The following is a 26,126-nucleotide window of genomic DNA, read 5'->3' on the forward strand; positions in this document are numbered from 1 at the left end:
AGCCCACGTGGCTACTTTGGCAATGGTTTCCCAGGGAACATATTTTCGGAGGCAATGGCAGCTGCCTTGCCCCGCACAAGATGGGCATGAATTCCCTTTGGAGGTTGAAGGCCCTGAACGGAATATGCTTCAGAGATACAGGAAGCAATTCATCGGGAGATAGTTGCCTTTGATGCCGGCTTTCCTTTTAGGTCACCAAAGGTCACCAAGAGCTGGGAAGAGCTCCGAAGATTAGATGTTCTGTCCAAATAAAACTTAAGAGCTCGCCTTACATCCAAATTATGCAGAACCCTTTCGGCATCTAAAGCCGGTTCTGGGAAGAAAACTGGTAAGGAAATTGACTTGTTCAGATGAAAATCAGATACCACCTTTGAAAGGAACGAGGGATTGGTACGGAGGACAAGCTTATCCTTGTGAAAGGTGAGGAATGGATGTTCTAGCGACAAGGCCCGAAGCTCGCTTACACACCTTGCCGAAGTTTTCACAATCAGAAAGGCCATTTTCCATTAAAGGAATTTCAAGTCTGCCGTAGCCATGGGTTCGAAGGGTTTATGACAAAGCAGTAAGGACACTCAGATCCCACTTAGGATGCGGTCTGCGCACAGGTGGATACAGATGCAAAATGACCTGCAAAATGCTGTTTAATGACAGGGTTTGTCAAAGAAAAAGAGCCAAGAGTCCGTGGACAGATAGGCAGAAATAGTCGACAAATAAGTCCTACAAGACAAAACATGCATGCCTGAAGATGCCAGATGAGAAATGAAAGACAGCACTGTGTCGATAAGTGTCTCTGGGGTCCAGCTTTTTTGCTAAACACCAGTGACTGAAACAAAGCCATTTGCTCCTATACGGAGACCTGGTCGAAGGTTTTCTAGCTGCTTGGATAATACGCATATTATCCGCTGACAAATTGAAACTCTAAGGATTTGAACTCAGGCGCCAGGTCACCAAGCTGAATGATTGTGGGGAGGGGTACCACAACTGCTGATGGTTCTGGTGAAGCAGGTCGGGAATCAGCAGAAGCCTGACCGGTGAGCAGACTGACAGATGCTGAAGCTCCGAAAACCAGAATCTGGCTGGCCACCACAGGGCTATGAACAGGAGAGTGCAATTCAACGTGTTGCTGAGCTTGCATAGCACCCAGTGAATCAGAGGAAGAGGCGGGAAGGCGTAGGCCCTCATGTTGTGTCACAGAATCTCGAGAGCATCCCTCAGGGAAGATGCTCCGAGCCCATTCCTGGAAGCATAAAGAGGAAGTTTTCCTGTTCAATTACGTCACAAAGAGGTCCACTTCTGGAGTGCCCCAATGGTGAAAAATTTCAGAGAGGATCTCCGTGTTCAGCTCCCACTCGTAGCTGACCACCGCTTGCCGGCTTAGAGAGTCTGCTGTTACATTCAGCTGGCCCGGAATGTGTACCGCCAACAGCCAAACACCATGCTGGATGGCCCATTCCCAAATCTAAATGGCTAGATCTACAAGGGGAGGTGACCTGGTACCACCCAGCTTGTTGACATAAAAAACATGGATACCGCATTGTCTGTGCGGATGCAGACCACCTTGTTCACAATCCCTGGCTTGAACGCTTTGAGCGCCAGGAAAATCGACAGAAGTTCCAGATAATTTATGTGAAATTGTCTGTCCTGCGGCGACCACCTGTAGATGATCCACTGTCGCGCCCCACCCGATAAGAGAGGAGTCCGTCGTAATGGTCACTTGCGAGGAGGGCTCCTGAAAGTACGCACCCACTGACAGATTGCTGGAAGACCACCACCAAAGGAAATCTGACATGTAGGGTGGAACCAGGATTATTTTGGTGTCCGGGTCCACCACCACTCCACCACCACTCCGAAGAGCCAACTGCGTAAGTCGCATCTTGAGATGCGCCAGGTGAAGAGCAAGCACGCATGAGGCCCAGAAGCCTCTGGAACCACCAGGCAGACATGCTCTGTGACTGAATGAAGACTTGACACGTGGTTAACAGATCCGCCATCCTGTCCACCATCAAGTACACCCTGCAGTCGATCGTGTTCCAAAGGAAACTCAGGAATATCAGGTCCTGAGAGATCGTCATGGAGGATTTCCACCAGTTCACTGACAGCCCAAAACTGAACAGGAGCGGAAGGAGAGACTGAAGATTTCTCGAGGCTTTCACCGGACAGGGACTGTGCAGAAGCCAGTCGTCCAAATATAGATACACATGAATACCCTGTAGCCTTAAAAAAGTCGCAATGACTGACGTCTTTGTGAAGACACGCCACGCAGAGCTGAGACCCAAAGGGAGAACTCAAAACTGATAGTGTTCCTCTCCCAGGGAGAACCGCAGAGATTTCCGATGCGAGTCCAGATAAGGATATGCATATAAGCATCCTGAAGGTCCACAACGCTGAGCCAGTCGCCCTTCTGAAGAGAGGACTTTATTTGGCAGGGCGTAATCATCTTGAATTTCTCTTGGGGAAGAGAAAGGTTGAACTGGGGAAAGGTCTAGAATGGTGCGCAGGCCAGCCTGGTTAGGTTTTGGCACCGTAAACAGAGTAGAAGCCCTCCCCTCATTCCCTTAGGGGAACGGGTTCTATCGCCTTGAGATCTAGAAGCTTCTGGACCTCGGCTCTGAGGGAGGGCGTCCCCGACTGCTGAAAGGGAGGATTGAAGGGTGTGGTAGGGGAGGGGCAAGCGGGAAGCCCGCCCGAGCATTGGACAAAACCCACCGGTCGGTGACGGTTTGCCACGCCTCCGGATGAGACGAGATTCGTCCTCCCACCGGAGTCTCGTGCGAGCACCAAAAAATATCATTTTGCAGACTTTTCGGCAGAGAGGCTACCAGTCCCTGAAGTGGAGGCTGAAGACCGAGAGAAAAACAGGCCTGTTGCTGTCTCCGACAGCTGTTACCTCTCGGCGGGTCAGTCCTACGAGACCTGTGGCCCTGGAACCCTCTGAAGCCTGAGGAGGGCCGACGCTGGGATCCAGATCTCTGAGCGTTGACTGGGGCTTTCACTAGCACCCACAGAGACCTGGCAGTTTGCGTGCTGGCCTTAGTTTTGGTGAGCTCGTCATCCGTCGAAGAATGAAATAGCTCTTTGCCATCAAAAGGCAGGTCCAGAACTTGCCAAGCATGACGAGAGGTGTCTACCCACAGCATGAGGCCTCGAGCCGAGGTGTCCACATTGGTGCGCAGCAGCCTCCAGCATATCCTGCGCCAACACCTTGGCGTCCGACATACCGCCCTTGAAGTCTTCCAATCTGTCAGCCGGAATGAACTCTTGGAAGTCAGCCAAATCTCTCCACAGTTTCATATTCGCCACCGCTAAAATGAGCTCTGTGTTAGCCTGACGCAACTGCAGCGCTGAGTTGGCAAAAATCTTCTTGCCCAAGGAATCGAGTAATTTGTCCTCCTTGGACAGAACCTGTGCCGCAGCTGCGGAAGTTGCAAAAGCCGGCATTACCATCTTTTTTTTGTAGTCTCAAAATCTCAAGGTATTGGGCAGGAGTTTTTCCAAAACTTCAAGAGCAGCGCTTGTTTCAATTTTCTGTCAGACATGGGGACGTCTGCTGAACAACCATGACATCTTACCAGGCCCTCCTACTTCCTAAATTTCACAAGCAGTCAACCAATCTATATCATTTTTCTCATCATACATGCGCAACAGATCCTTTGGAAATCTTGGAAAAGTGGGGGACCCAATGCATCTACCAGTCCCTCTGGAGGAGCCTTGATACCCTTGTAGTGTGGACAACTCCAGCTGGAATTCTCGATCCTTCTGCTTTGCAATCCTATCAAACACCAGCTTAGCCATGTTAAACTCAAGTTCATTCTCTCTGCACAAATATATATATTTTTTCAATTCAAACCAAGCTTCAGCTTCTATAAACATGGAAATTAAAGAAGCCCTCTCCTCTTCCCCATCGGTTTTCAATCCTAGCAGCTAACAAAAGACCATTGCTATTGGTCGGCCAGGCCCCAGCATCAACTGCATCACTGTTCAGATTGATTTCTCAAATTTGGCCTGGTAAAGGCCACAATAGTTATGGTGAACAGGGAGCTCTGGGAGTTTAGCAAAAACCCAATCAAGGTAGCAACGAAGAGCAGCCAGGCTGAAGTCTCATGAGTGTGTGTGCGTGGGGTTAGGGGCCCTGAATGAGTCCTGAACGTATGGCAGTCAATAATTCAATTTAGACAGTCAGTTTAAAAATGTAGTTATTTATTTTAGGCCTGAACACACTTAAAAATTAAACTAGCAGGTAGTACTATCACACAACACTCTTTAATACAAATATGTACAATCACCATTCGGTTCAATTAATAAACATCAAATAACTTACTCAAGCAATGCAGTTAAGCAATATAGATACAGTAAAAGATGGGAAGCAATCACAAGAATAGTATCCTCACTTTAGAAGTCCAAACCCTGAGATGAGTGGAGCATTGTGTCCAAATGCCACAGGGTTTCAACACAATGTTTCGCACAAGCAATAATTATCTGTAGGAAGGAACAATTTACCCCAAGATAGTAAAGTTCTCTCCTTTCTTCCAGACCCAAAGCTAACCCAGGGGCAGAATACCCAACCCAGGGGCAGGATACCCGACCCAGGGGCAGGATACCCGACCCAGTTTTATCGACCAAAGGTGAGTGGATTGGAGATAGGAGACAAATGGCTTTGCTCCCAATGTTATCCTGTGTCGGAGGGGGAGAGAGTGCTGTGGAGACAGTCACACTGTTGCTTACTTACCCCCCTGACTCTGCTTTTCCCAGATATCCTTGTGGATAGATCTGGGGCTCCACTTTCTGCCCTTTGTTCTGGTGAGAGGTGCCCAGGAGTTGCGGGCTCAAGGATTCTGTTTGGTTGCAACTGCAAGATTCAACACCAGTCGGTGACGAAATGCAGACTCCAGCAATGCAGGCCTCTCCTTAGGACACTTCATATGATGAAGGCGAGTTCCAGCGACAATCACAGTTTACAGGCAACGACAAGTGTCCTTCCAGTCACTGTCACAGCAGCTGCTTCAGGACGGGTGCCCTTGAAGGTAGGAAGCTGAAATTTGGGAGAAGGCAACTTGTGGCACGGGCTGGTGACTAGCAAAGCTACAGACACAAATGCAGAATGGCAATGCTTCTGGTGCGGTAGCCCACGAGAGAGAGCTGGTCAGTCCAGGGACACATCTGAAGAATCTAAAGGGCGGGATCCTTGAGAAGGCATCAAGGCTAGTTGGTCCCACTAGTCCAAGGGCTAAAGCATTACTGAGGGTCTTATGGAGATCAGGAGCAGGGCTTTGCCCCGTCCAGACCCTGGAAGGGATGCTGGACCAATTCAGGAGTAGTCTTCAGGTCATCAATGGTCTGCTGTTCTTCAATGGAATTCTTGGCTCCAACATGGATCTTAAGAAATGCTGCAGAAGTCCTCTTATCCAAAATCTGAGCTGGAAGCAAGTTCAAGCCCATAATGGTAAGGTTCTGCACCATTGAAACAGACAGTATTTGTCCCATCAGGGACATCTACTGGTTTCACATCAGCACCAGTAGCAGGATGTCTTGCACCAGTGATGTGGACTGGGACTAGGCAGTCCCAGCCCCCTTCCAGGGCCACACACACACAAAAAGTTCACTAGCAGCAGTTTTCTCAGGAAAGTGCATGACCTTATAAGGACTTTCCTGATTTGAGAGGAAGGCCAAACTATAATATGGCCAATGAAAAAACTAAAATATTATGGCATGACAAATGTAGGGCACTATCCGCGTCTAGTAGCCATATGTGATACAAGTGAATGTGCACACCAAAAATAATGCGAAAAAGTAAAAACTAACTGCTGCCACCAGCTTGTCTTTAGGCACATATTAAAGTAACCACAAATCCTCGGTGTAAAGACAGGGTGAAACACAAGTATCCCTATTGCACTGCATTGTAAGATGTGTGTAATATAAAAATAGAAGATTTCAAAATGGGAAACAATGTTTCCCAGTACGGACAGTCTGAAGGACCAATAAGTTTCCCCATAACAAGTGAGCAAAAGTCAAGAGAAGTGACTTCCCTTCAAAAAGTAAGGTCAGGATCCAAAACCGAGCAAAAGCAAAATGGGGTTCCATTGGAAACTAGTGCGGGAAAGTTGCAAAAAGAAAATCTTTCCCAACGCTCTTTGGTATTTACTTGGCACAGATGTCCATGAACATCTCAAAGTTAAGAGTCCATAAGCACTGGGGACATGTGCAACTCAGCATTTGAGTCTTGTTTCACAATACCAAAGTTATTTGTAGCCCCACGTATAACAGTTTCCTGACCATGCAGTAACCATATGTGATCACTCTGCACTGTGATCCTTCAACTGAGCTTTAGGCCATCCCACCACTTTGCATCTTTCCAAAGCTGCGTTTTGTACTGGTGACCGTGTGCCTTTTGACACCACCTAGATTGGCATCAGTGTGTCCTACAGTGGCACAGCTGCTTTTGATGCTCAAGTGGATTATTTTACCATGCAATTTTTCAGCAGTGTGTGTTTTAAGGCCCCTTTTATGGACCTTGTTGTTTCTGCTTTCTGGGGTAGACTGATACTGTTTTGCAGAACTCATTTGTTTTTGCAATTGACTTTCCAGGGCGTGTGGTGCCAATGCATCACTTCTTGTGTTCTTTGAGTATTATCCATGTTTGTTGCATTCAATGGTCACAATCTTTTTCCTCACAGACCTTTTAGGGGCTGTCTCAGTACGAGGTTGGCCTTAGGTGTAGCACTGTGGGCAACTGAGAGTGGGATTGGTTTTCTAAACATCAAAAAAGATGCTCTTAATTTCTCTAATGGGATGAGCAAAGTTCTAAGACAACCAGACAGCATCCTAGCATTAACCCATTCCCAACCTAATTGTTCTCCAGAAAGCTGACCCCCACGACATAGTAAGGCATGTACTAGGCCTTCCGTTCAACTCTTCCCACCTTAGCTAGAACAATCATTCCCTTGTCTCTGGGGATTGGTCCATCGTCTATGTTTATGTCCACCGGGCATCACCTGATTAACCAGTTGCAAGTCAAATACGGCAGCAATGAGGTGGTTTCAGTGATGGCTTCTGCAGACTAGGGGTATAGGCCTCCACCCCCATTACCATCTCTGTTGCAGAAGAATGATCCCTTTTGTTCATGTTAGTTCATACCGGCCTGATCCATTTTCACTGATTTGGTGGCCTTGTCCCAGTGACCGGGGACAAGCAGACTGTCCAGAGTCAGCACTCTTAGTGTGCCTGCTATGAAGGGCAACCAGCATGATACAGTGCCAATACAAACGGGCTACACTAATCAAGAGTCTGCTGAGATTTAAAGAGGGCATACAGAGTTGGTCTGGAGTATATAAATACTTATTTTCTTTTGTCAAGGAAGATGTTCCCAAATCTTTACACTTCCAACTCATGGTCTCATTTAAGCCCACTTTTAGTATATCGTTACTACTGTTATTTAATTATTTTGCTACTTTGTTGCGGCTGAAGGATGGCAATTTTCCACAGAGTCTTTCACCAAATGGGCCATTCTTGTGCCCAGAAATTCTTTCAGAGTCCCTTCCAACTTATGCTTGAAGTTGCTTTCTGACTCTGATGCCATTTCAGCTTGCAGTGCCACTTGCCATCAAACATTGCTCCTTTCTTGTTTTCAGTGTCCCAGGCTACATTTCTTACAGTCTCAGCACCTACTTTTGTTTTTGTTCCTGTGCAAGCCAGGGATTACAAAATGTATGCCAATAGGTGGTGGGCGCACTTGATGAACGGGCTAAGTCGCAGACCGGTCATCGCGGTGGTAAACTTTATACACCGTCTGAATGAAGTTGGACGCCATAGGGGAAGGTTCAGAGAGCCCTTAAAAGACTTAGCCCGTTTTTGTGATGAGAATCACTCCACTTTTGTAAAAACTGCTAACAACAGTTAAACACAAAAAAAAAAAAAATGTATGCCAATTGTCAAGTCATGGTAACCTAAAATCTCAGGAAGACCAAAGCGTATACTGTGTTTTGTCTGTGGGTCTTAGGAACTGAAATAATGGGATTATTAATTCATATAAACGCTATGTATGCTCTACTATACATCATGTCTCAAATGCACTATCAACAGAAACAAATGCTGATCACCACACCAAAAATGTTGGGAGGGGCTTTTTTTTCCTTGTGCTCCTGCTCTCATTGACTAAAACCAATGGTGGAAAAAACACAAACAAGAGGGAACTGACTGGAAGGGGTATTGGGGTTAGTAGACAAACATACCTATTTGTTAAAACTGAAGACCCCAGTAAATGCATAAGCTGTACTTTTAGGGACCAACCACTAGATAGAGTAGACTATTGATAGCATGGGACTGATATAGATTCAAAAGCTGAACCTATAATACACAACTCGTGAACGTAACCCCAAATTAAAAGGTTACTTTCTGCAAACAGAAGTTAGAATGGTCAGACACTTAATGCAAAGCAGTCAGGATTTGATCTAGGATATTAGATGGCAGACCATCCAAATATTTTTCTGACTACTGCAGAAGTTTGCAGTTGAGGGAACGCTAGAGTTAGGCCTAATGGTCACAAAGTTTCTGGGCAATGGAAAGAAAGAACAAGTTACTTCTTACCTTGTAACGTTCTTTCGATGGGATGTTCCTCCGACGTATTCCTCATCTTAGATATCTCCTTCCAGCTCTGCTGGCCTCGGAAAATTTTTTCTCTAGAGGGCGCTACGCGTCGACGTCCTCCGAGTCGATGTCCCTCGACAGCCACCGTATCGACGTCGACGTCATCCTGCCTATAAAGGCCACGCGCAGCGTCCGTTGCTCAGTTCCGTTTTGTAGCCCACAATAATACTTTCTGGACTAACTAATCACCCTGAAGGAGCGTAAGCTGCAACAACAAGGGAAGTAGAACTGCGGGGATGGATGGGAGGGTCGATGAGGAATACGTCGGAGGAACATCCCATCGAAAGAACGTTACAAGGTAAGAAGTAACTTGTTCTTCGAAGGGATTGTGTCCTCCGACGTATTCCTCATCTTAGATAGGCTCCCATAGCAGTATTCTATTATCGGAGGAGGGAGTACTGACTTCACGTTGTCTTCTATTGATGAATAGAATGCAGTACAGCCCTTCCAAACCTAGTCTCTTGACTGGAGGAGGAATCCAGATTGTAAAAACGTGTAAAGGTATGGACAGACGACCATGTAGCAGCCGCACATATGTCTTTAACCGGCACGCCTCTTTTGAGGGCCGATGAAGCTGCAATACCTCTGGTCGAATGAGCCCTAAGGTTTTGAGGGGGCTCTTTCCCTGCCAGTTTATAACATTCCAGAATGGCTAGAATGATCCATCTGGAAATGGTCTGCTTAGTTATTGGTCGATATTCTGTTCTCTACACCAGCTGCAAAATCTGTTCCAACGGCAGCGGTATAAAGACTTTGTTGCTGGCCTCCTTGCCGAAAGCAACACCTCCATAACATCATCAGGGAGGTCCCAATCCTTGTACCTCAGCCTTTCAGAAGCCAAGCGTGAAGGTTGAGGGTTTTGATGTCTGGATGGAGAACCTGACCTCCCTTCTGTGAGAGTAGGTTCTCTCTGAGTGGAAGTCGAATTGGAGGGCAGATGGACAAGTCTAGAAGGTCCGGGTACCACATTCTCCTGGCCCAATACGGGGCAATTAGGATCATGGTTCGCCGGAATCTTCTCAACCTCCTGATCATTTGAGGAATGACAGGGACCGGTGGGAACGCGTACAGAAGCGGAAACTCCCAGTCCACTATGAACGTGTCTCCCAGAGCTCCTCTCGGGGGAAATTCCCTTGAGCAGAACAGGTCGCATTTCCTGTTTAGGCTGGTGGCGAACAGATCTACCTGAGGGGTTCCCCAAAGGGCGAAGATCTCTTGAAGGACTTCCTGAGCTAGCTCCCACTCGTGGGAGACTGTGTTCTGCCTGCTCGGAGCGTCCGCTGTCAAGTTCTTCTCTCCGGCTAGGTGAACTGCCGATAGAGAGATTCCTTCTTGGATTGCCCAAAACCAGAGCTGCATCGCCTCTCTGCACAGGGGTAGTGATCCTACGCCTCCTCTTTTGTTGAGGTAATGCATGGCCACCGTGTTGTCCGTCATTATCAGGACGTTCTTCCCTTGTACAGCTGGCAGGAACGCCTTCAACGCAAGTCTGATAGCTCTCAGCTCTAACAGGTTGATGTGTAGTCTGGACTCCGATGGAGACCAACGACCGCTGATGGTCAAGTCGTTGGCATGGGCTCCCCACCCCGTGAGTGAGGCATCCGTGACTACTGTTATCTCCGGCCAGGGTTGCCAAAACTGTTCTCCTTTCAGAATGTTCTCCTGACAGGCCCACCACTGAAGGTCTCGAGCCACCCTGCCGGGAACCTGAAGAAGATCGGTCATTCTCCCTGAGAATTGTGACCACTGAGTCCTCAGTGCCCACTGGAGGGATCTCATTCTCAGGCGAGCCTCTGGCACTAGGAAAATGCAGGATGCCATGAGGCCTAGCAACCTCAAAAAGTCGAAGGCTGGGAGACGTTGGGCATGCTGGAACTTGGTAACCATCTGTAGAATATCTTGAGCCCTCACCTCTGGTGGCGAGGCTTTCCCCAGAGAAGTATCCAGGATCGCTCCTATGAACTGGAGTCTCTGCGATGGTATCATTTGTGACTTCTTTAAATTGAGGGAGAAGCCCAGTCTGTGAAGGAAGTGGCACACGTGATTTAGCTGGATCTGAGCTTGTTCCGGAGAAACAGCCTTGATCAACCAATCGTCCAGGTAGGGGTAGACGTGAATCCCTTCCCTCCTTAGACTTGCAGCCACTACCGACATTAACTTGGTGAAGACCCTCGGGCGGAGGTCAGCCCAAATGGCAGCACTCGAAATTGATAGTGAGAGTTGCCAATGGCGAACCTCAGGTATTTCCTGTGTTTGAGATGGATAGGCACATGGAAATAAGCGTCCTGAAGGTCCAGAGATACCAACCAGTCCTGGAACTGAAGGGCCTGGAGGATCTGAGAAAGAGTGACCATCTTGAATTTGTCTTTTCTGAGGAATTTGTTCAATTCTCGCAAGTCCAAGATGGGTCTCAGTCCTCCGTTTTTCTTTGGAATGAGGAAGTAAGGGGAGTACCAGCCCTTGTTCCTCTCCGCTACAGGTACCGGTTCTATGGCACCTTTCTCTAGCAGGTCCCTAATTTCCTGCAAGAGGAGCGGATCTGGAGCTTTCTGAGAGCTGATCCCCGGTGGATGACTCTGAGGTATACGTAGGAAAGGCAGGCAGTAACCTTGGACAACTGTTTCCAATGCCCAAGCATGTGACGTGATAGCCTGCCATACCGCCTCCTGCATGTTGAGTCAACCTGCCTCCTGCAGGTGTCCTGTGAGGGAAGTCCTCAGAGTGGTTTTGGGGCGGCTGATGCAGATGCCGATGGTAAAGAGGTACCTGCTGTTGCTGCGGCTTTTGAATATCTACCCCGTCCACCTCGGGTAGTTCTTCTTTGACCCCTTTGAGCCGTTCGTCCTCTACCTCTTCCGAATGCGGAGTAGAAGCGAAAGGACTTGCCCCTCGCGGAGGTTCCTGTGGGTCGAAAAGGAGTCTGACGGATTGCAGCTCCTAGGGATTTTGCTGCTGCTTTTGAAGTTTGCAGTTTCTCTAAACTGTCATCCGCCTTTTTCCCGAACAAAGAAGAGCCATCGAATGGCATGTTCAAGAGCCTGGCTTGCACATCTGGGGCAAAACCAGACTTTCTCAACCAAGCGAATCTCCTGGTTGATGTACTTGCCGCCATTGCTCTGCTGATACTGTCAGCCGAATCAATGCCCGTCTGGAGGGATTCGCACATAGCGTCTTTACCGTCCTGTATAATATTCAGGAACGCATCCCTTTCTTCTCCCTCCGGGATGCAGTCAGCCGCTGTAGAAGCACACTCCCAAAGTGTATGGCTGAACCTAGCAAGGGTGCAAGTAGCATTAACAGATTTTAACGCCATGCTACATGCTGAAAAGACTTTCTTTGCCATAGCATCATATTTTTTATCGTCCCTGTCCTGTGGGACAGTAGGATAAGCTGTCTTGACATCGGTAGAGGATGCTGCCTGTACCACCAGACTTTCTGGGGATGGGTGTTTAGACAAAAACTCTGGGTCTGTAGAAGATACCCTGTACTTTGTAGACAGTTTTTTATTTACTGCTGGTACTACATCTGGGGTTTCCCAGTTTGTCATGATCTTTCTCTGAAGAGCTTTATGAAAAGGCACCACAGGATCCTCCTGTGGGCCTTTGTCAAGAATATCCGTGAGGTCATCTTGTTGGAAAGATTGTGAAGGTGCAGACCACCCCATGAACTCTGTGATCCTGGCCATTAAGGCTCTGTAGGGGGTTTCAGCATGCTCCCCTGGGTCTGGCTTAGCAAACTCCACCTCAGGGGAAGTGTCTAACCCACTTGCCTCATGTAAGGAATCATGAAGATCCTTTAACCTGCACTCTTCAGAGGAAAATTCCTCTCTAATTGGGATTACAGGTCCCTGTAACTCAAATGTGTCTTCCTGTTCAGACAATTCACCCTCTCCCAAAATTGAGGATATAGTTCTCAATTGTTCTGAACTCATAAAGGGAGTAAATCCCATTTCCAAGGCAGAGGGTGCCGAACTTGTCATTATCGGCCTCGAAAACGTCGATGTCGTCGACGTCGAAGGCTTCGAGCGTGGCGTCGAAAACAAAGGCGGAGGCCTCGAAGACCTCGACAGAATTGGAATTCTACTCGACAATCTCGAAGCCATCGACGTCGAGGACCTGGGGATAGTCACTGGATGTGTGGTAACCGTGACTTTTCTTGGCGTGGACGCCGTTGTCGAAGCTGGCGTCGAGTTGACAGACCCGTGTGTCGAAGGTCCCTTCGACAACGGCGTCGAAGACATCGACCTCGACGGAACCCTCGTTGACTGCGTCGACGGAACTTTCGAAGAAGGTTTGGAGGTCATAGTCCTACTCGAGGGTTCGAGACGCGCTCGAGAGGTTTCCTTCGCCGGGTACTGCGACTCGTGGCGTTTTTGACCTTCGGGTCTTTCGAACAGCGCATCGCTCTCGGCAGTCTTCGAGGGGGTCGAGGCCGCTTTCTCGAAGACGATCATATTTTTTCGGAATTCCTCCCATTCAGCCCGGGAACTATGTTTCGTAGGGCAAGGGATTCTTTTTGGCGAAACAGAGGAAGACGGAGAAGGGGATCTTCGACGTCTCCTCTTCGAGTGCTTCGATCTCGAGGAGTGATGAGACCCACTCCGAGACCTGGAGCGCGAATGGTGACGAGGAGACGAATGTCTCGACTTCGTCGACGAAGAAGAAGCTTTAAAAGTCTTACCTTTCTCCAGCTTCCCCCTACGCTCCTTCAGGGCCTTAGCTGTCATGGACATACAGTCCTCGCATTCCGAACAATGGTGTTCAGCTCCCAAACACCACAGACAAACTCTGAGGATCGGTCAACGACATCTTTTTCCCACAATCTCGACATTTCTTGAAGCCGGATCGAGGAGTTGTCGGTTCCGACGAGGAAGACATCGAGTACGGATCGAATAACTCGAGGTAAATAGGATTAATATGACTAAGAACTGAGCAACGGTATTCCGAGGCACTGAGTAAGCGTGGAAAAACGGAACTGAGCAACGGACGCTGCGCGCGGCCTTTATAGGCAGGATGATGTCGACGTCGATACGGCGGCTGTCGAGGGACATCGACTCGGAGGACGTCGACGCGCAGCGCCCTCTAGAGAAAAACATTTCCGAGGCCAGTAGAGCTGGAAGGAGATATCTAAGATGAGAAATACGTCGGAGGACACAATCCCTTCGAAATGTATTTTGCAAGTCTTGAATCAAATGCACCTTTATCTTTGAATGAAAAGTTTGAGGGATTCAAACTTTGCAGTTGTGATGTTGTTCAGGCTCCTTAATTAGCTGTTGGGTCATTTCCTCTGTCGCAGCAGCGTGCCCAGCATCCTGCATGCATTTTATTTTTATGTGCTGGTGCTGACAGTCGTTCACCACACTGTAGGGGCAGACTCAGGTGATGGATTATGTGGCTGTGCTAGGTCATTTGGGTGTAAGGGATGATTTGCCTTGACAAATCCGTCATAAGGGCCAACTGCCAAAATATACGGACCATGAGCAGCAACATTAGAAAGTTAAGTAATTTATTGCTGTGACCAACATCCAGGCAAAGATCTGTAAGGGCCTTCTATATTGGTCTCTTATACGTTCCACTAAGATGTGGGATATGCCTGTTTTTTCTTCTGCAGTGGTGTGATCCCTCAGAAAATGGTCTCCTCTTTAAAAAGCATATGTGAGAATGGCTTGACGAGTGTTGTGCTAAGGTGGAGGGGTTGCAGAGTCGGTTCACTGTCTACCAATGGGGGTGGGTGGAGAGGGCTAAAATGAGGCTGGTGAAGGTTAGAATATGGCTGGTGGTGTGGGAAATGGCTTAGCTGTACACGGTCTGGTCAAGTCTGCATTGTGGTCAAGCATGGATGAGGGTCTGCACAAGATTAGTGAGGGTATACAGAGTCGCTATGGTTGAGAGTATGGTTAAAACTAAATGTTGAAGGTTTTCAGAGCACATTTCAGTGTTTAAAAACCATGGCTCTGTGTGAGAGAGCATACCTGAGGTTGTGCAGAGTACAGCTTGAAAATAGCTTAAAAATAGTATAGCTTTATATCATTGCAAACTTGGCGTTCATCATTTGGTAACAATGTTGGCGCAGGCAACTAAAGACTGAGGTATCGTGCAACCCTACTGCTCTACCAAAGAGAGATTTTTGAACATGGACTTTAAGAAATGCCCTTCACAAATTGATGAAATACCTTTCTCTGATTCACATCTTGCCAGTTAATCGATGTGAAGAATCTGTGAGCCATGACTTCTTTGGCATCATTGGTACCTCCGCCTAACCTGCAAATAAATGGGGGTTGCAGCATGTTAGTACTTTATAATGATTAGATTTCTAGAACAATATTCTAAAAACCTTCAAGAATCATTAAGCCACCACCCTCAACAAACTGACAATGCTAATAATGGAAATGTGACTAGAGAAAAGCAGCAGGGAGAACATTGAAACAGAATACATATTACTTGCGAGTAAGAATCTTTCTGCAGCTTGTATCTGCTTAGAATCACATGCTAGAAATAGTCTTCTATATAGTGGATGCCTCCGAGCATTACATATGTTTTTCAAATCTGAAGTATAGGGAGTCGTCAGTTGTGCTCCTGTCACACTATCCCTATCCTATGTGTAACAGTACCCATGATCTATCACACGTCAATGTTTTTTGCCAGGACGGCTGCATGGATTGTGAATGCAATTAAGTATTTTTTTTTTTAATAGTTTTCCCCTTTTTTTTTAAAAAACTTTTCTCCTTGTCCCATTGCTTCTTTGCAGTGAGTGGGCAGGGCAATGCTTGTGATAAGCAGATGCTAGCCATGGAAAGAGGATTTCTGCTAATATTTGTTACTGGTGGATCTGCTTAGATTCACACGCTTTGCATAGATTAGCAAGCAGTACCAGAGTAAGATGGTGGGTGAACAGCAGAGAAATGTTATTTAGACATCACTTGCCCCACTTGTTAAGCAGCCCTTGCCTGTGTATCAACACACTAGTTTTGTGTGAATATATGTACTAAAATCCAAGTTGTAGCATTACATATTACTTCTAACGCCACCTTGGCAATAAACACTAGAGTTGCTCCTGTGCCATGTGTTGTGTTGGCCCTACGTGTGAAAGGTAATGATTTATTTGCTAGTGCGTAACAGTTGTATACACTCACCAATCCACCTAGCAATGGTGACTTGGTTACTGGATCACCTTCTCGGCCACTGCAAAAGATACAATTGACTCCTTACTGCCTTTGTTTTATCCAAGTATAATCTGACTGGTTTGTGGACATCAATTGTGTTAAGTGTCCCCCCTCTCCATTATTATGTGGGTTTAAGGGAAAAAAGGAGGCAGTTCTATGGATAGGTTAACATGAAGCTTTTAGAAGCATTCATAGAGCCACCTTGTGTTTATGTATTTACACAAAAGGCGTGTTTCGCTAAGTCTTCTAATGGATGTGAATGCCAATAGAAAAGCTCTCTTGTTTTTGCGAGGACTCTAAGATGGGTTTGTGCATTGGCTCAAAAGGTGAGTTTATGAGTCTCTAACACTGTACTGAGATCTCACCCACGAGGTGTTTGAGAAATTGAAGTATGAATTCTTTTAACTCCTTCCATGAAAGCCTTAACTACTGGAACCATATGCTGGAATGTAGAGTAAGCTGCCAGAGCCACCAGGTGTACTTTGAGGGAGTTATATACCAATCTGGAGTCTAATAGGTAAAGTAAGTAGGTTACACTGTTTTCAGGTGAGCATTCCAAGACGCCCTTTTGAGTGTACCATATTACAAAACACTTCCACTTGTAATAAAAGTGTCTTGTGTTTGGTTTTCTGGCTTCCTTTAGTATTTGCATACATCTTGCTGGCAGTTGCAAGTATCCAAACCCAATGTCTTCAGGAGCCATGCTGCTATGCTCGTTTGTGGACATGGGTGTGTTAAATAGCCATTTTATTGTGTTAGTAAACTGTCAGTTGCAATGGTGGTTGAACTGCCATCTTCAAGAGGTGAGGGGTATCATGTCTGCCTTGCCCACATTGGTGCAATCAGAATCAATATTAGTTTTTCATGCATTCATTTGTGAACTACTTTGTGGAGTAGAGGTGTTTGGGGGAGGGGTGTTGTATGGACCACCAAACATTTTGCTTTTGCTTTTGAACCGGTCCCGACTTTTTACAGGGAAGTGAAGCCTTCAGCTTCACTCCCCTGGCCTTTTGCTCATTTGTTATGGGGAAACTGATCAGTCCTTCAGACTATCAGTATTGGGAAACTCAGTTTCCCTTTTGTGGTTTTACCTTTTTGGTTAACGTTTTAACAGTTCACACTGCATCTTACAATGCATGCCGTGGGGATACTTGTGTATCATTCAAAACGAACTGCCCTCATGCACCACAATCCACAGTATAAAACTACCTTTAGTATTCATAAAAGCGGACACTTGGTACACATTTTACAATTTTAATTATTGTTCAAACAAGTCCAAACAGTTGACATGTTTTGACCATATTTACAAGGTCTTCCTCAGGGTTTCCAAATTTCACATTACTATGAATCCTTGTATGTCAAATTGAGTCATCCCTTGTGGGATTAATTTGCAAATTTCCTTCCTATATCTTGTGTTGATCACAATCTCATTAATCATGTGCAATGAATTTCCTGCTGAAGATTAGTGAAAAACCAGCCAATCCCCGAAAATGCAGGTAAAAGTGAATGGTGGGGTCCGCATGTGCCCTGAGGAATACCTTGTAAATATGGTTGAAACACAGGTCGGCTGTTTAGCCTTGTTTGAGCAAAAATTAAAATTGTAACATTTGCAATAAGTGTGCACTTTTATGAATACTAAAGGTAGTCGTATACTGTGATTGTAGCACATGAGGCCAGTTGTTTTGAATTAACCATTTCCCAAAAGCATGGGGCCTCTGTTGCCTGCCATCATGCGAATATATGAAGATGCTCTTATAAAATATGTTTCTTTGAGCTTTCAAATACAGGTGTGTTAGTAGCTTATTAGGGCCAAGTCCCAATCTTAGGTTCATACTTTTGTATAACTCTAGTCTTTCACACTTGGGATTTTTGTTTACTTTTATATGTACTGTAAGGTATAGAAGCAGGAGACCGACACACAGGTGGCATGCTTTTGGCAATAGACTTTTATTAGTGAGCAAATTACACTATAAACTCAACTAAGAAAGAGAGGTGGCCTTCTTGATCCTTCTTGCTCCATTCTTTTGGACAATAATCCAAAGTTCCGGTCTGGGTGAAGCAAACAAAACTGTTCTTCTACAGGGATGTCAATCAAAAAGTCTCAAAAAGGTTCTTGTAGTGTATTGCTGCTAAATACACAAAACAAAAGTCTTATATCTTCACAGCGTTGGGGGGATGACTCAATCCCCCTGAACTTTCTTTGGTTTCTTAATTGTTCTCACAATGCCAGGAGAAGTGCCTTTCTTCTCCTGGCCTTTAAAGGATATTTCACAAAGCCAAGAGGAGATTTCCCTCCTGTTGGTTCTTCCCACAAAGTTCACCAAGACCAAGGGGTATGTTTCCCTTCCCCTGGTCTTTCTTGCGCTCTCAGGGTTCCAAGAGAAGGACTCCCTTCTCTCCGTTGGTTCTCACAATGTTCATAAGGCCAAGGGGTATATCTTACTCCCCTGGTCTTTCTCAAGCTCTTCAGGATGCCAAGAGGATAACTTCATTCTCTTGGCCGTTTCACAAATCTTTATAAGACCATGGGGTATGTCTCCGTTCCCATGGTCTTTCACTAATTGCTTGTCTGGACCTCCAGTGTTCACAGAGTTCACAGTCTACCTGGTTCCCTATCCTGCCACGTACTGTGACTACGATGATGATCCTGGAGGCAATTCTCATTGTCTGTGGGTCCGAGATCCTTCTCAGTTCTTCTTATTCCTCAGGAGTTACACCCAGTTCGCTATCCTGCCGGGCATTGCTCCTGGTGGGGTCCTAGACCCTCCTTATTAGTTTCTTTCTTCGTCTTCCGTCCCATACCCCATTTTGTATTGGCCTCTTTCTCTTTTTACCCAGAAACGCCACACGCCAGAGCCCCGAGGTAAGCACATTGATATGGTCCCTTAGACCCCGGTCTACTGACAGTGGAATGCTAACACAGCATCATGCAGTCATAGCAACGATGCAAGCACAGGGATATTGACTATTGCCTTTATTATCTTTTTCTTCCTGCCGCATTGGTACGGATTTAATGTGCACTCCACTTGGCTGATATTACGGCACGAACTTTAACATGTCCAGCACGGAGGGCTACTTTCAAATTTACTGCAACTGCGATGAATATTAAAACAGGTACCCGCCTAATCGAAACCTTACATTTGAAAATTTTAAATGTGCAATTTAAGTTATCCCAATTAATTTATACCGAACTGCACTTGTTACTACCATCATGGTGGTTTTTATTGACAATGCTAGTACATTAATCCTTTCATTTTTCCAACAGCAATGCTTTGGTTTACATGATCGCGTTACATCAATAAGGTAATCCCTTTACATAATCCAACGTGAACTCACTCATTTTATATCTAAATATGGTACTTAAATTCATTGCAAACGGAGGACTAATCCAAGTGTCACCGTTTCATTTCTTCCCTCTCTCTCTCCCTCATCTATGATTACTCTGCTTTACCCATTCGCCACAACACAAATTGGGCTTCGATGTATCTACAAAACACATCTAAATTACAGTATTTACAATAATTTGTTTGAAATTAATACATGACTATGTGTCTATTCATGATTTCTGTTAACCTACTGAAAATGTATAATGGAATAACTGTCACATGCTTAATGGTATGCATAATTGCTTTTCCAAACTGGGTTGTTTTACCGCTCGCCCGACTTTTCTCACCATTTATGTGACAATGCATACATGCTATCTGTGGCTACATTGCATCACTATACCCTAATATCACCTTTATTTTGTATACCAATATCTTTCTCTTTTCCTTATCAATTTGGTTTAATTTGAATGCAATTTTGTATATACTGCACCAGCCTCAGATGAAGAGCAAGGACTGCTCGAAACACGTGTCAGGCTGTTGAATTTTGATGTTTTGAAAGAAATTTGCAACATAAGCAACATCTGATTATTGTGTTGGCGCAGTGAGACTAGAATCAATTCATTATTATTATAGATACAGTTGGGCTAAGTTAAGGGTTGGGGTTAAGCACTTTGTCAGAGTCAAACACATTATAAAAACACAATACCATGCTTTAAAGTACACAGACCAAAGCATAGCATTTCTAGGAAGGTCAGACCTTATCAAACACATTTAATATAGGTTACACCTCTTCATGGGGAGTATAACAAAGATACTCACCGTAGTGACTACCTTTCCTCCATACTTGTGGGACATTCCGTCTTTCGGGACGGGACCGGAGCACTTTTGATAAAAAGCATCAAAATTGAAAAATGTTTGTTCTTCTCTTTTTACGCGGGGTACCGCGCGGCCGTAACCCTACCCTCCTGAGCTCTGCCCTGCACATCACCCTCAGTCCTTTTCTATCGCCAGGTCTGCGACCATTTAAGCAATAATAGGGGATACTTATTAGAGGGGACGGTGGGCGGGCATATGGAGGAAAGGGTACTATGGACTAGGAGTAAGGTAGTCACTACGGTGAGTAACTTTGTTATACTCCTACGTCCCGTTCCCTTTGCTCCATACTTGTGGAGATTCCAAAGCACTCCTCACAGGTAATACGGGTGGATGGAACTTCCCTACTGAAAAAGGTTTGAAGAACAGGCTGGCTGAATTGAGCATCAGCCCTGGAGCTCAGATCCAAGCACTAATGCTTACAACACACTGATGGGGAAGCCCACGTAGCTGCCTTGGCAATGGTTTCCCAGGGAACATTTTTGGAAGGCAACAGCAGCTGCTTTGCCACGTACAAGATGGGCATGAATGCCCTTCAGAGGCTGAAGGCCCTGAATGGTATACACTTCTGAAATACAGGAGGCAATCCATCGGGAGATAGTAGCCTTTGAGGCAAGTTTCCCTTTTGAGTTCTCCGAACGTAACAGAGTTGAGAGGAGCCCACCCCCCCACCTCTCCCGAGTTCAGTTGTTCTGTCCAGATAGAACTTCAGAGCTCGTCTGACATCTAATTTGTAATGAGATAGATTGATTCAAATGGTTCGAGATTGCATTTAATCCAGCAACCACTAACAAAAAGGGCCGTCCGTTGTCCGGCCTAATGACCCTAGTAAAAAGAAAAAGTGGAATGCGGATCAAAAAAGAAAGAAACATCAACGCTTATTGTCAACTGACATCGATTATTCATGCGGAGGAAGGTGGAGGGTTGAAACCATGTCTCCACATACTTAATATATATTGGCACCACCAGCATGTTGGTGGAACAATATTTGTAGACAATGTGCGACACTCTTGATGAACTAAGAATACTGAATCCAGAGGATGAAGTAATTATTTGTGGTGATCTAAATATGGACCTGACATTTCAAACGGAAAGAAATTACCCAAAACCTCTCAAACAAATAAAAAATCTGATTTGGGTAAAATATGGCTCGAAGAAAAGGAGGTGAGACAAATGAGTATGCTGAATGGAAGCTCACAAGGTGATATCCCTCCAAAAGCGACATGGGAAAGAGGGTCTCAAAAATCCGTATCAGACTATTTCTTTGTCTGCGAATCAGTTTTGGAAAAAATGCTAAATTTGGAAGTGAAAAGTACACGCGAAAGTGATCACAATCTGGTCAAAATAACCTGGGAAATAAGTGAACAAGTAAAGATTGAAAAATGGAAAACGGCCGTAGAAATTGAACCGGGCCAAAACAGAATAAGGCTGAACAAAGCGAACATTGAAGAGCTCACAAACATACGAAATGCACAGGACCAGGTTTGTGAACAATTAGCCTAAGATGCCCTTCTCCAGGAGTACTCTAAAATCTGCAGTAAAGGCGGAAAGAATGGCTGTAAACTCCATGCATACGCTTCAGCGATAGTGTTGAAAAAGAGTGGATCCAACAGAGGCATGGGAGGAGAAAAAGAAATTAAAATCACGCTACAATAACTGGATCCAGAGTTGTAGAAATATTATGCAGCAACAAGACGCAGAGGAAATGAGGACAACACTGGAAAACAAAAACCTGAGACTACTGTACTCTAATCAATAATGAAGGTGTGTCACAAGGAGCCTTAATAACAAACATGGTCATGGAACAACAATGGACAGAGCATTATTCAAAGCTCTTTGAAAAACAAGGCAGAAAGGCAGAGGAACTAGGGATTCCTCTCTCTAGTTGGGACATTGAAATATCTAATGAAGACATTCTACAAACAATAAAAAAATAATAGTTCATCGAGAGCTCCAAGACCCAACGGCATTACGAATTTAATGCTAAAAGAACATCCAAACGAAACGAATGGGAGGACTTCTGCAAAATACTATTTAAAAAAATAATGAGGGCTGCCACTATTCCAAAGTCATGGAAATCTGCAATTATCATCCCCATTTTCAAGAAAGGCAAAAGATCTGATCCAAAAAACTACCGACCTATAGCCCTGCTTCATGTGATAGGAAAAGTGTTCGCTACCCAAATACTATGTCGTCTAACATCATGGATCACACAAGCAGGTGCCTTTGATCGGAGACAGACTGGCTTCGTAAGAGGAGTTGGCTGTGGTTTGAACCTACTAATACTAAACCTACTAAAGATGGAAGCCTTAAGGAAAGGAGCAAAAATCTACACAGCATTTGTGGACTTAGCTTGCGCTTTTGACGGGGTGGAACGAGATCTACTATGGGAAAAGATGGCAAAGCTAAGATGTCCCCGAGTCTGTTGCAGGCCATAAAGATACAAATGTTAGAATCCGCCTTGATCAACAAGGGACCCTAACATCACGAGAGGCGTAAAACAAGGGTGCCCGTTGGGGTCCACTCTTTTCAAATTATTAATCGCAGATGTGGGTGAAGCGCTGAAGGTAATTCCGGCATTCCCTCCAAAAACAAAGGGGAACCACATAAGCTGGTTAATATATGCAGACAATATCGTCTTGCTGGACCTAACCCCAGTAGGACTTCAGCGAAAACTAACCACGCTTGCAAACTATATCCAGAAGTTTGGGCTTGAAATAAATGTTTAAAAAAAACGGACAGTTATCCGACCTGAACGGTCAAAAAAGATCAAAGAAAGCCCAACCGAAATGGAACTTGGGGAGCGAGGAGCAAGACACTTGGAGTACTTCCTACATGACATATCGGGGAGTGCAAATAAGTGCAAGCAACACGGATACGGATGAACCAATGATGAGGAAAATAAAAACAAAATGTAAAGCCTTGGCAAGGAGCAGTGCTGCATAAAAAATATGGGAAATTCTCATACCAGCCCATTGTAAACTTCTACAAAGCCAAAGCCATCCCGGCACTAATACATGGAGCTGAGGCAATGTTCGGTTGCCCATTTCTCCTCTGGTCACAGTGCGAATACATGTTTTGGAAGAGGATCCTCCAAGTGCCCCAAAGTACACCAAATGCATGTATAAAGTACGGATTGGGCCTTCTGTCACTTAATGCTAGAATACTCTGTCCATGTACAGAAAGATCATTGAAACAGAGGGCCTGCCGCAATTCGAAATACTTAGATCAGAGCTAACGAATAACCCAAACTAAGTCTTTTAGATCTGGAAAAAGAATTGCAAAAAGATCTTGATACAATTAACAACTAAAGAGATGTTGGAGAAAAACCCTAATGCAGTAAAGAAAAAACTATGGGAGACGGATTGGATTGAAACTGTTGAACAGCGTGCAAAACATGTGTGCATGAAAGACTATTCATCCGGAAACAAGGCGCTAAACGAAATACCGAAGTACTTAAAAAAAAATTCCCATGCTCGAGGAGAAGACAAATTTTCCTAACATTAAGACTCAACTTATTCCATACGATGGAGATCAAAAATATGAGAAAAGGGAAGGAGGAGACCATGGACACCAATTGTCGACTAACAGCGAAATAGAGATGCTAAAACATCTAGTGACCACCTGCCTGAAATTGAGGGACCTGAGAACTAAATTGCTGGGAACGGAACTTAAATAATTCTTAACCTATAGTGTGGTGGAATGGTGGAATAAAATGCAAGAGGGGGAGGACGGGAAACTTACCTTTGCACTAACTTACTTCTTGGAGGAATTGGACCTCTTATTGAAAGAGCTAGAAAAGTAATTAAAAAAAAACACAGAGGAGTAAAATTGTTATTTTAAAAAGTTTATTACAAACTGAACTAAAAAATAAAAAAAAATAAAAAATCAGTCACTACTTTAGGAAGGAAAGAAGGATGAGTGCGGAGCACAAGCTTATCCTTATGGAAGGTGAGGAACGGGTGTTCCACGGACAAAGCTTGAAGCTCGCTTACTCCCCTTGCCAAAGTCACTGCAATCAAAAAGGCAACCTTCCAAGAAAAGTACTTTAGATCCGTAGTAGCCATGGATTCAAATAGTTTATGGCACAAGGCGGTCAGGACCACCTTTAAATCCCACTTTGGATGAGGATTGTGTACAGGTAGAAAAAGATGTAATAAACCTGCAAAATGCCTTTTAATGACTGGGTTCGTCAAATAAAAGGAACAGGTGTCAGTGAACAGGTAGGCGGCAATAGCCGACAAGTAAGTCCTAGAGGACAAGTCATTAATACCTGAAGCAGCCAGATAAAAAATGAACGAAAGGACAGTGTCAATCGTAGCATGTCTGGGGTCTAGTTGCTTAGCTAATCACCAGTGACAAAACCGGAGCCACTTTCTCCTATACTGAGACCTTGTGGAAGGCTGCCTGGCAGCTTGGATAATGTGCATATTATCCTCAGACAGGTTAAACTGCGCTAGGGATTTGAATTCAGGCACAAAGCCGCCAAGCTGAATGATTGTGGCGAGGGGTGGCACATCTGCTGAGAGCACTGGTGTAACAGGTTGGGAATCAATGGCAGTCTGATCGGAGGACAAATCGACAGATGCTGAAGTTCCGAAAACCAGAATCTGGCTGGCCATCATGGATCTATGAACAGGAGAGTGCAATTCGATGCATCCCTAAGCTTTCAGAGTGATCGATGAAGCAGAGGAAGAGGCGGGAAGGCATATGCCTTCATGTTGTGCCACGGGATCTTGAGAGCATCCCCTAGAGAGGAGGCCCCGAGACCGTTCCTGGATGCATAAAGAGGAAGTTTCCGGTTTGTGGCAGTTGCAAAAAGGTCCACTTCTGGAGTGCCCCATTGGCGAAAAATATTGGAGGACTTCCATGTTCAAGTTTCCACTCGTAGCTGGCCACGGTCTGTCGGCTGAGTGAGTCTGCGGTCACAATGAGTTGCCCCGGAATGTGTACCGCCAGAAGCCAAATGCCAAATGCCATGCTGGATGGCCCATTCCAAAACCTGAATGGCAAGGTCCACAAGAGGTGGTGAATTGGTACCACATTGCTTGTTGATATAAAACAAACACTGAGCTGTCCATGCAGACGCGGACCACCCGGTTCTTGATGGATGGTTGGAAAGCTTTCAGCGCCAGAAAAACAGCCAGGAGCTCCAAATAATTTATAGGAAACTGGAGGGATGAGTCTGTGGTGTTAGGGAGAATTCTCTTATAAGGCTAATTTCCCAAACCTAGTGAGTCCCCCAGCAGCTTTGCTGGATTTTTGGGGTTTGTTTTTTTCTCCTAGTAAGAGTGAGACTCTTTTCCTCCCACTCTTAGGCATGATTCGAGGTATATCTGACTTTTTGTGTGCTTATGGGCTATGGGGTCTTTTACCCCATAGGGTATCATCTGTTTTTCATGTGTGTTACACAGCACCCTCAGTGCAGTAACACAAGGGTGTCATAGTGACCTCCAAACAGACTCCCTACCCTGGGACTGACTACTGTCTCCCAGGGCATGTAAAGTCACCATTGACTTTACTAGTCCAAAATTGTGAACAGAACCAGTACAAACCATCATATTGTGGAAGTACTGAAAGGGGTTAATTCGATTGTCCCTGGGTCTGTTTTCAAGGGGGCACTGTCCAGTCCCCCCCTTGTCTAGTTTCTGGCTGGTGGCAGTGGTTACCACGCAAAATATTCCACCAAAATATTTCCTATGGGATTTTCCCATTGATTTTAAACACACCACTTTTTGGTGCAATGTCAAAGATACCGCCGGTTTATTTATCTAATATTAAATCAACGGTTGGGTCTTTTCGCCAGAACTCTTTTCTAAAATGGCGTTCGTGTACGTTTCTGTAACTCCAACCAAGGTCAGGCCCTTTGTTCCACTTCATGGAGGGCTTCTATAAAGAAGCCCTCCAAATGGTGCCACTCTGTCTGGGTTCCACAGGATGTGTGGGGAGGGGAATTGGCACCCTGGACTGCGTTGCTTTAGTCCCAAGTCGCACTCTATTCTGATTGGCCCAGTGGTGAGCTGCCCGGCTCAACACTTAGCATGTTTGAGTGACAGCTAGGCTGTTGAATGGGGGTTTTTCTGCATAAAAGCAGGGCTTTTGGTACTGGAACTTCAGAAGTCGCC

General features: G+C 45.4%; 1 protein-coding gene across 1 annotated transcript in view; it reads right to left on the bottom strand.

The window, feature by feature from the left end:
• AKT2 (AKT serine/threonine kinase 2) overlaps window positions 1-26,126 on the bottom strand; it is a 1,087,541-nt gene that overhangs the window by 114,611 nt on the left and 946,804 nt on the right. Inside the window, exon 12 of the mRNA XM_069644479.1 lies at window positions 14,813-14,900. Coding sequence (XP_069500580.1) covers window positions 14,813-14,900 — 88 coding nt within the window. The remainder of the gene's footprint in view (window positions 1-14,812; window positions 14,901-26,126) is intronic.

This window comes from Ambystoma mexicanum, chromosome 2p, assembly GCF_040938575.1.
Source record: "Ambystoma mexicanum isolate Mex_15411 chromosome 2p, UKY_AmexF1_1, whole genome shotgun sequence".
NCBI classification, from domain to species: Eukaryota; Metazoa; Chordata; class Amphibia; order Caudata; family Ambystomatidae; genus Ambystoma; species Ambystoma mexicanum.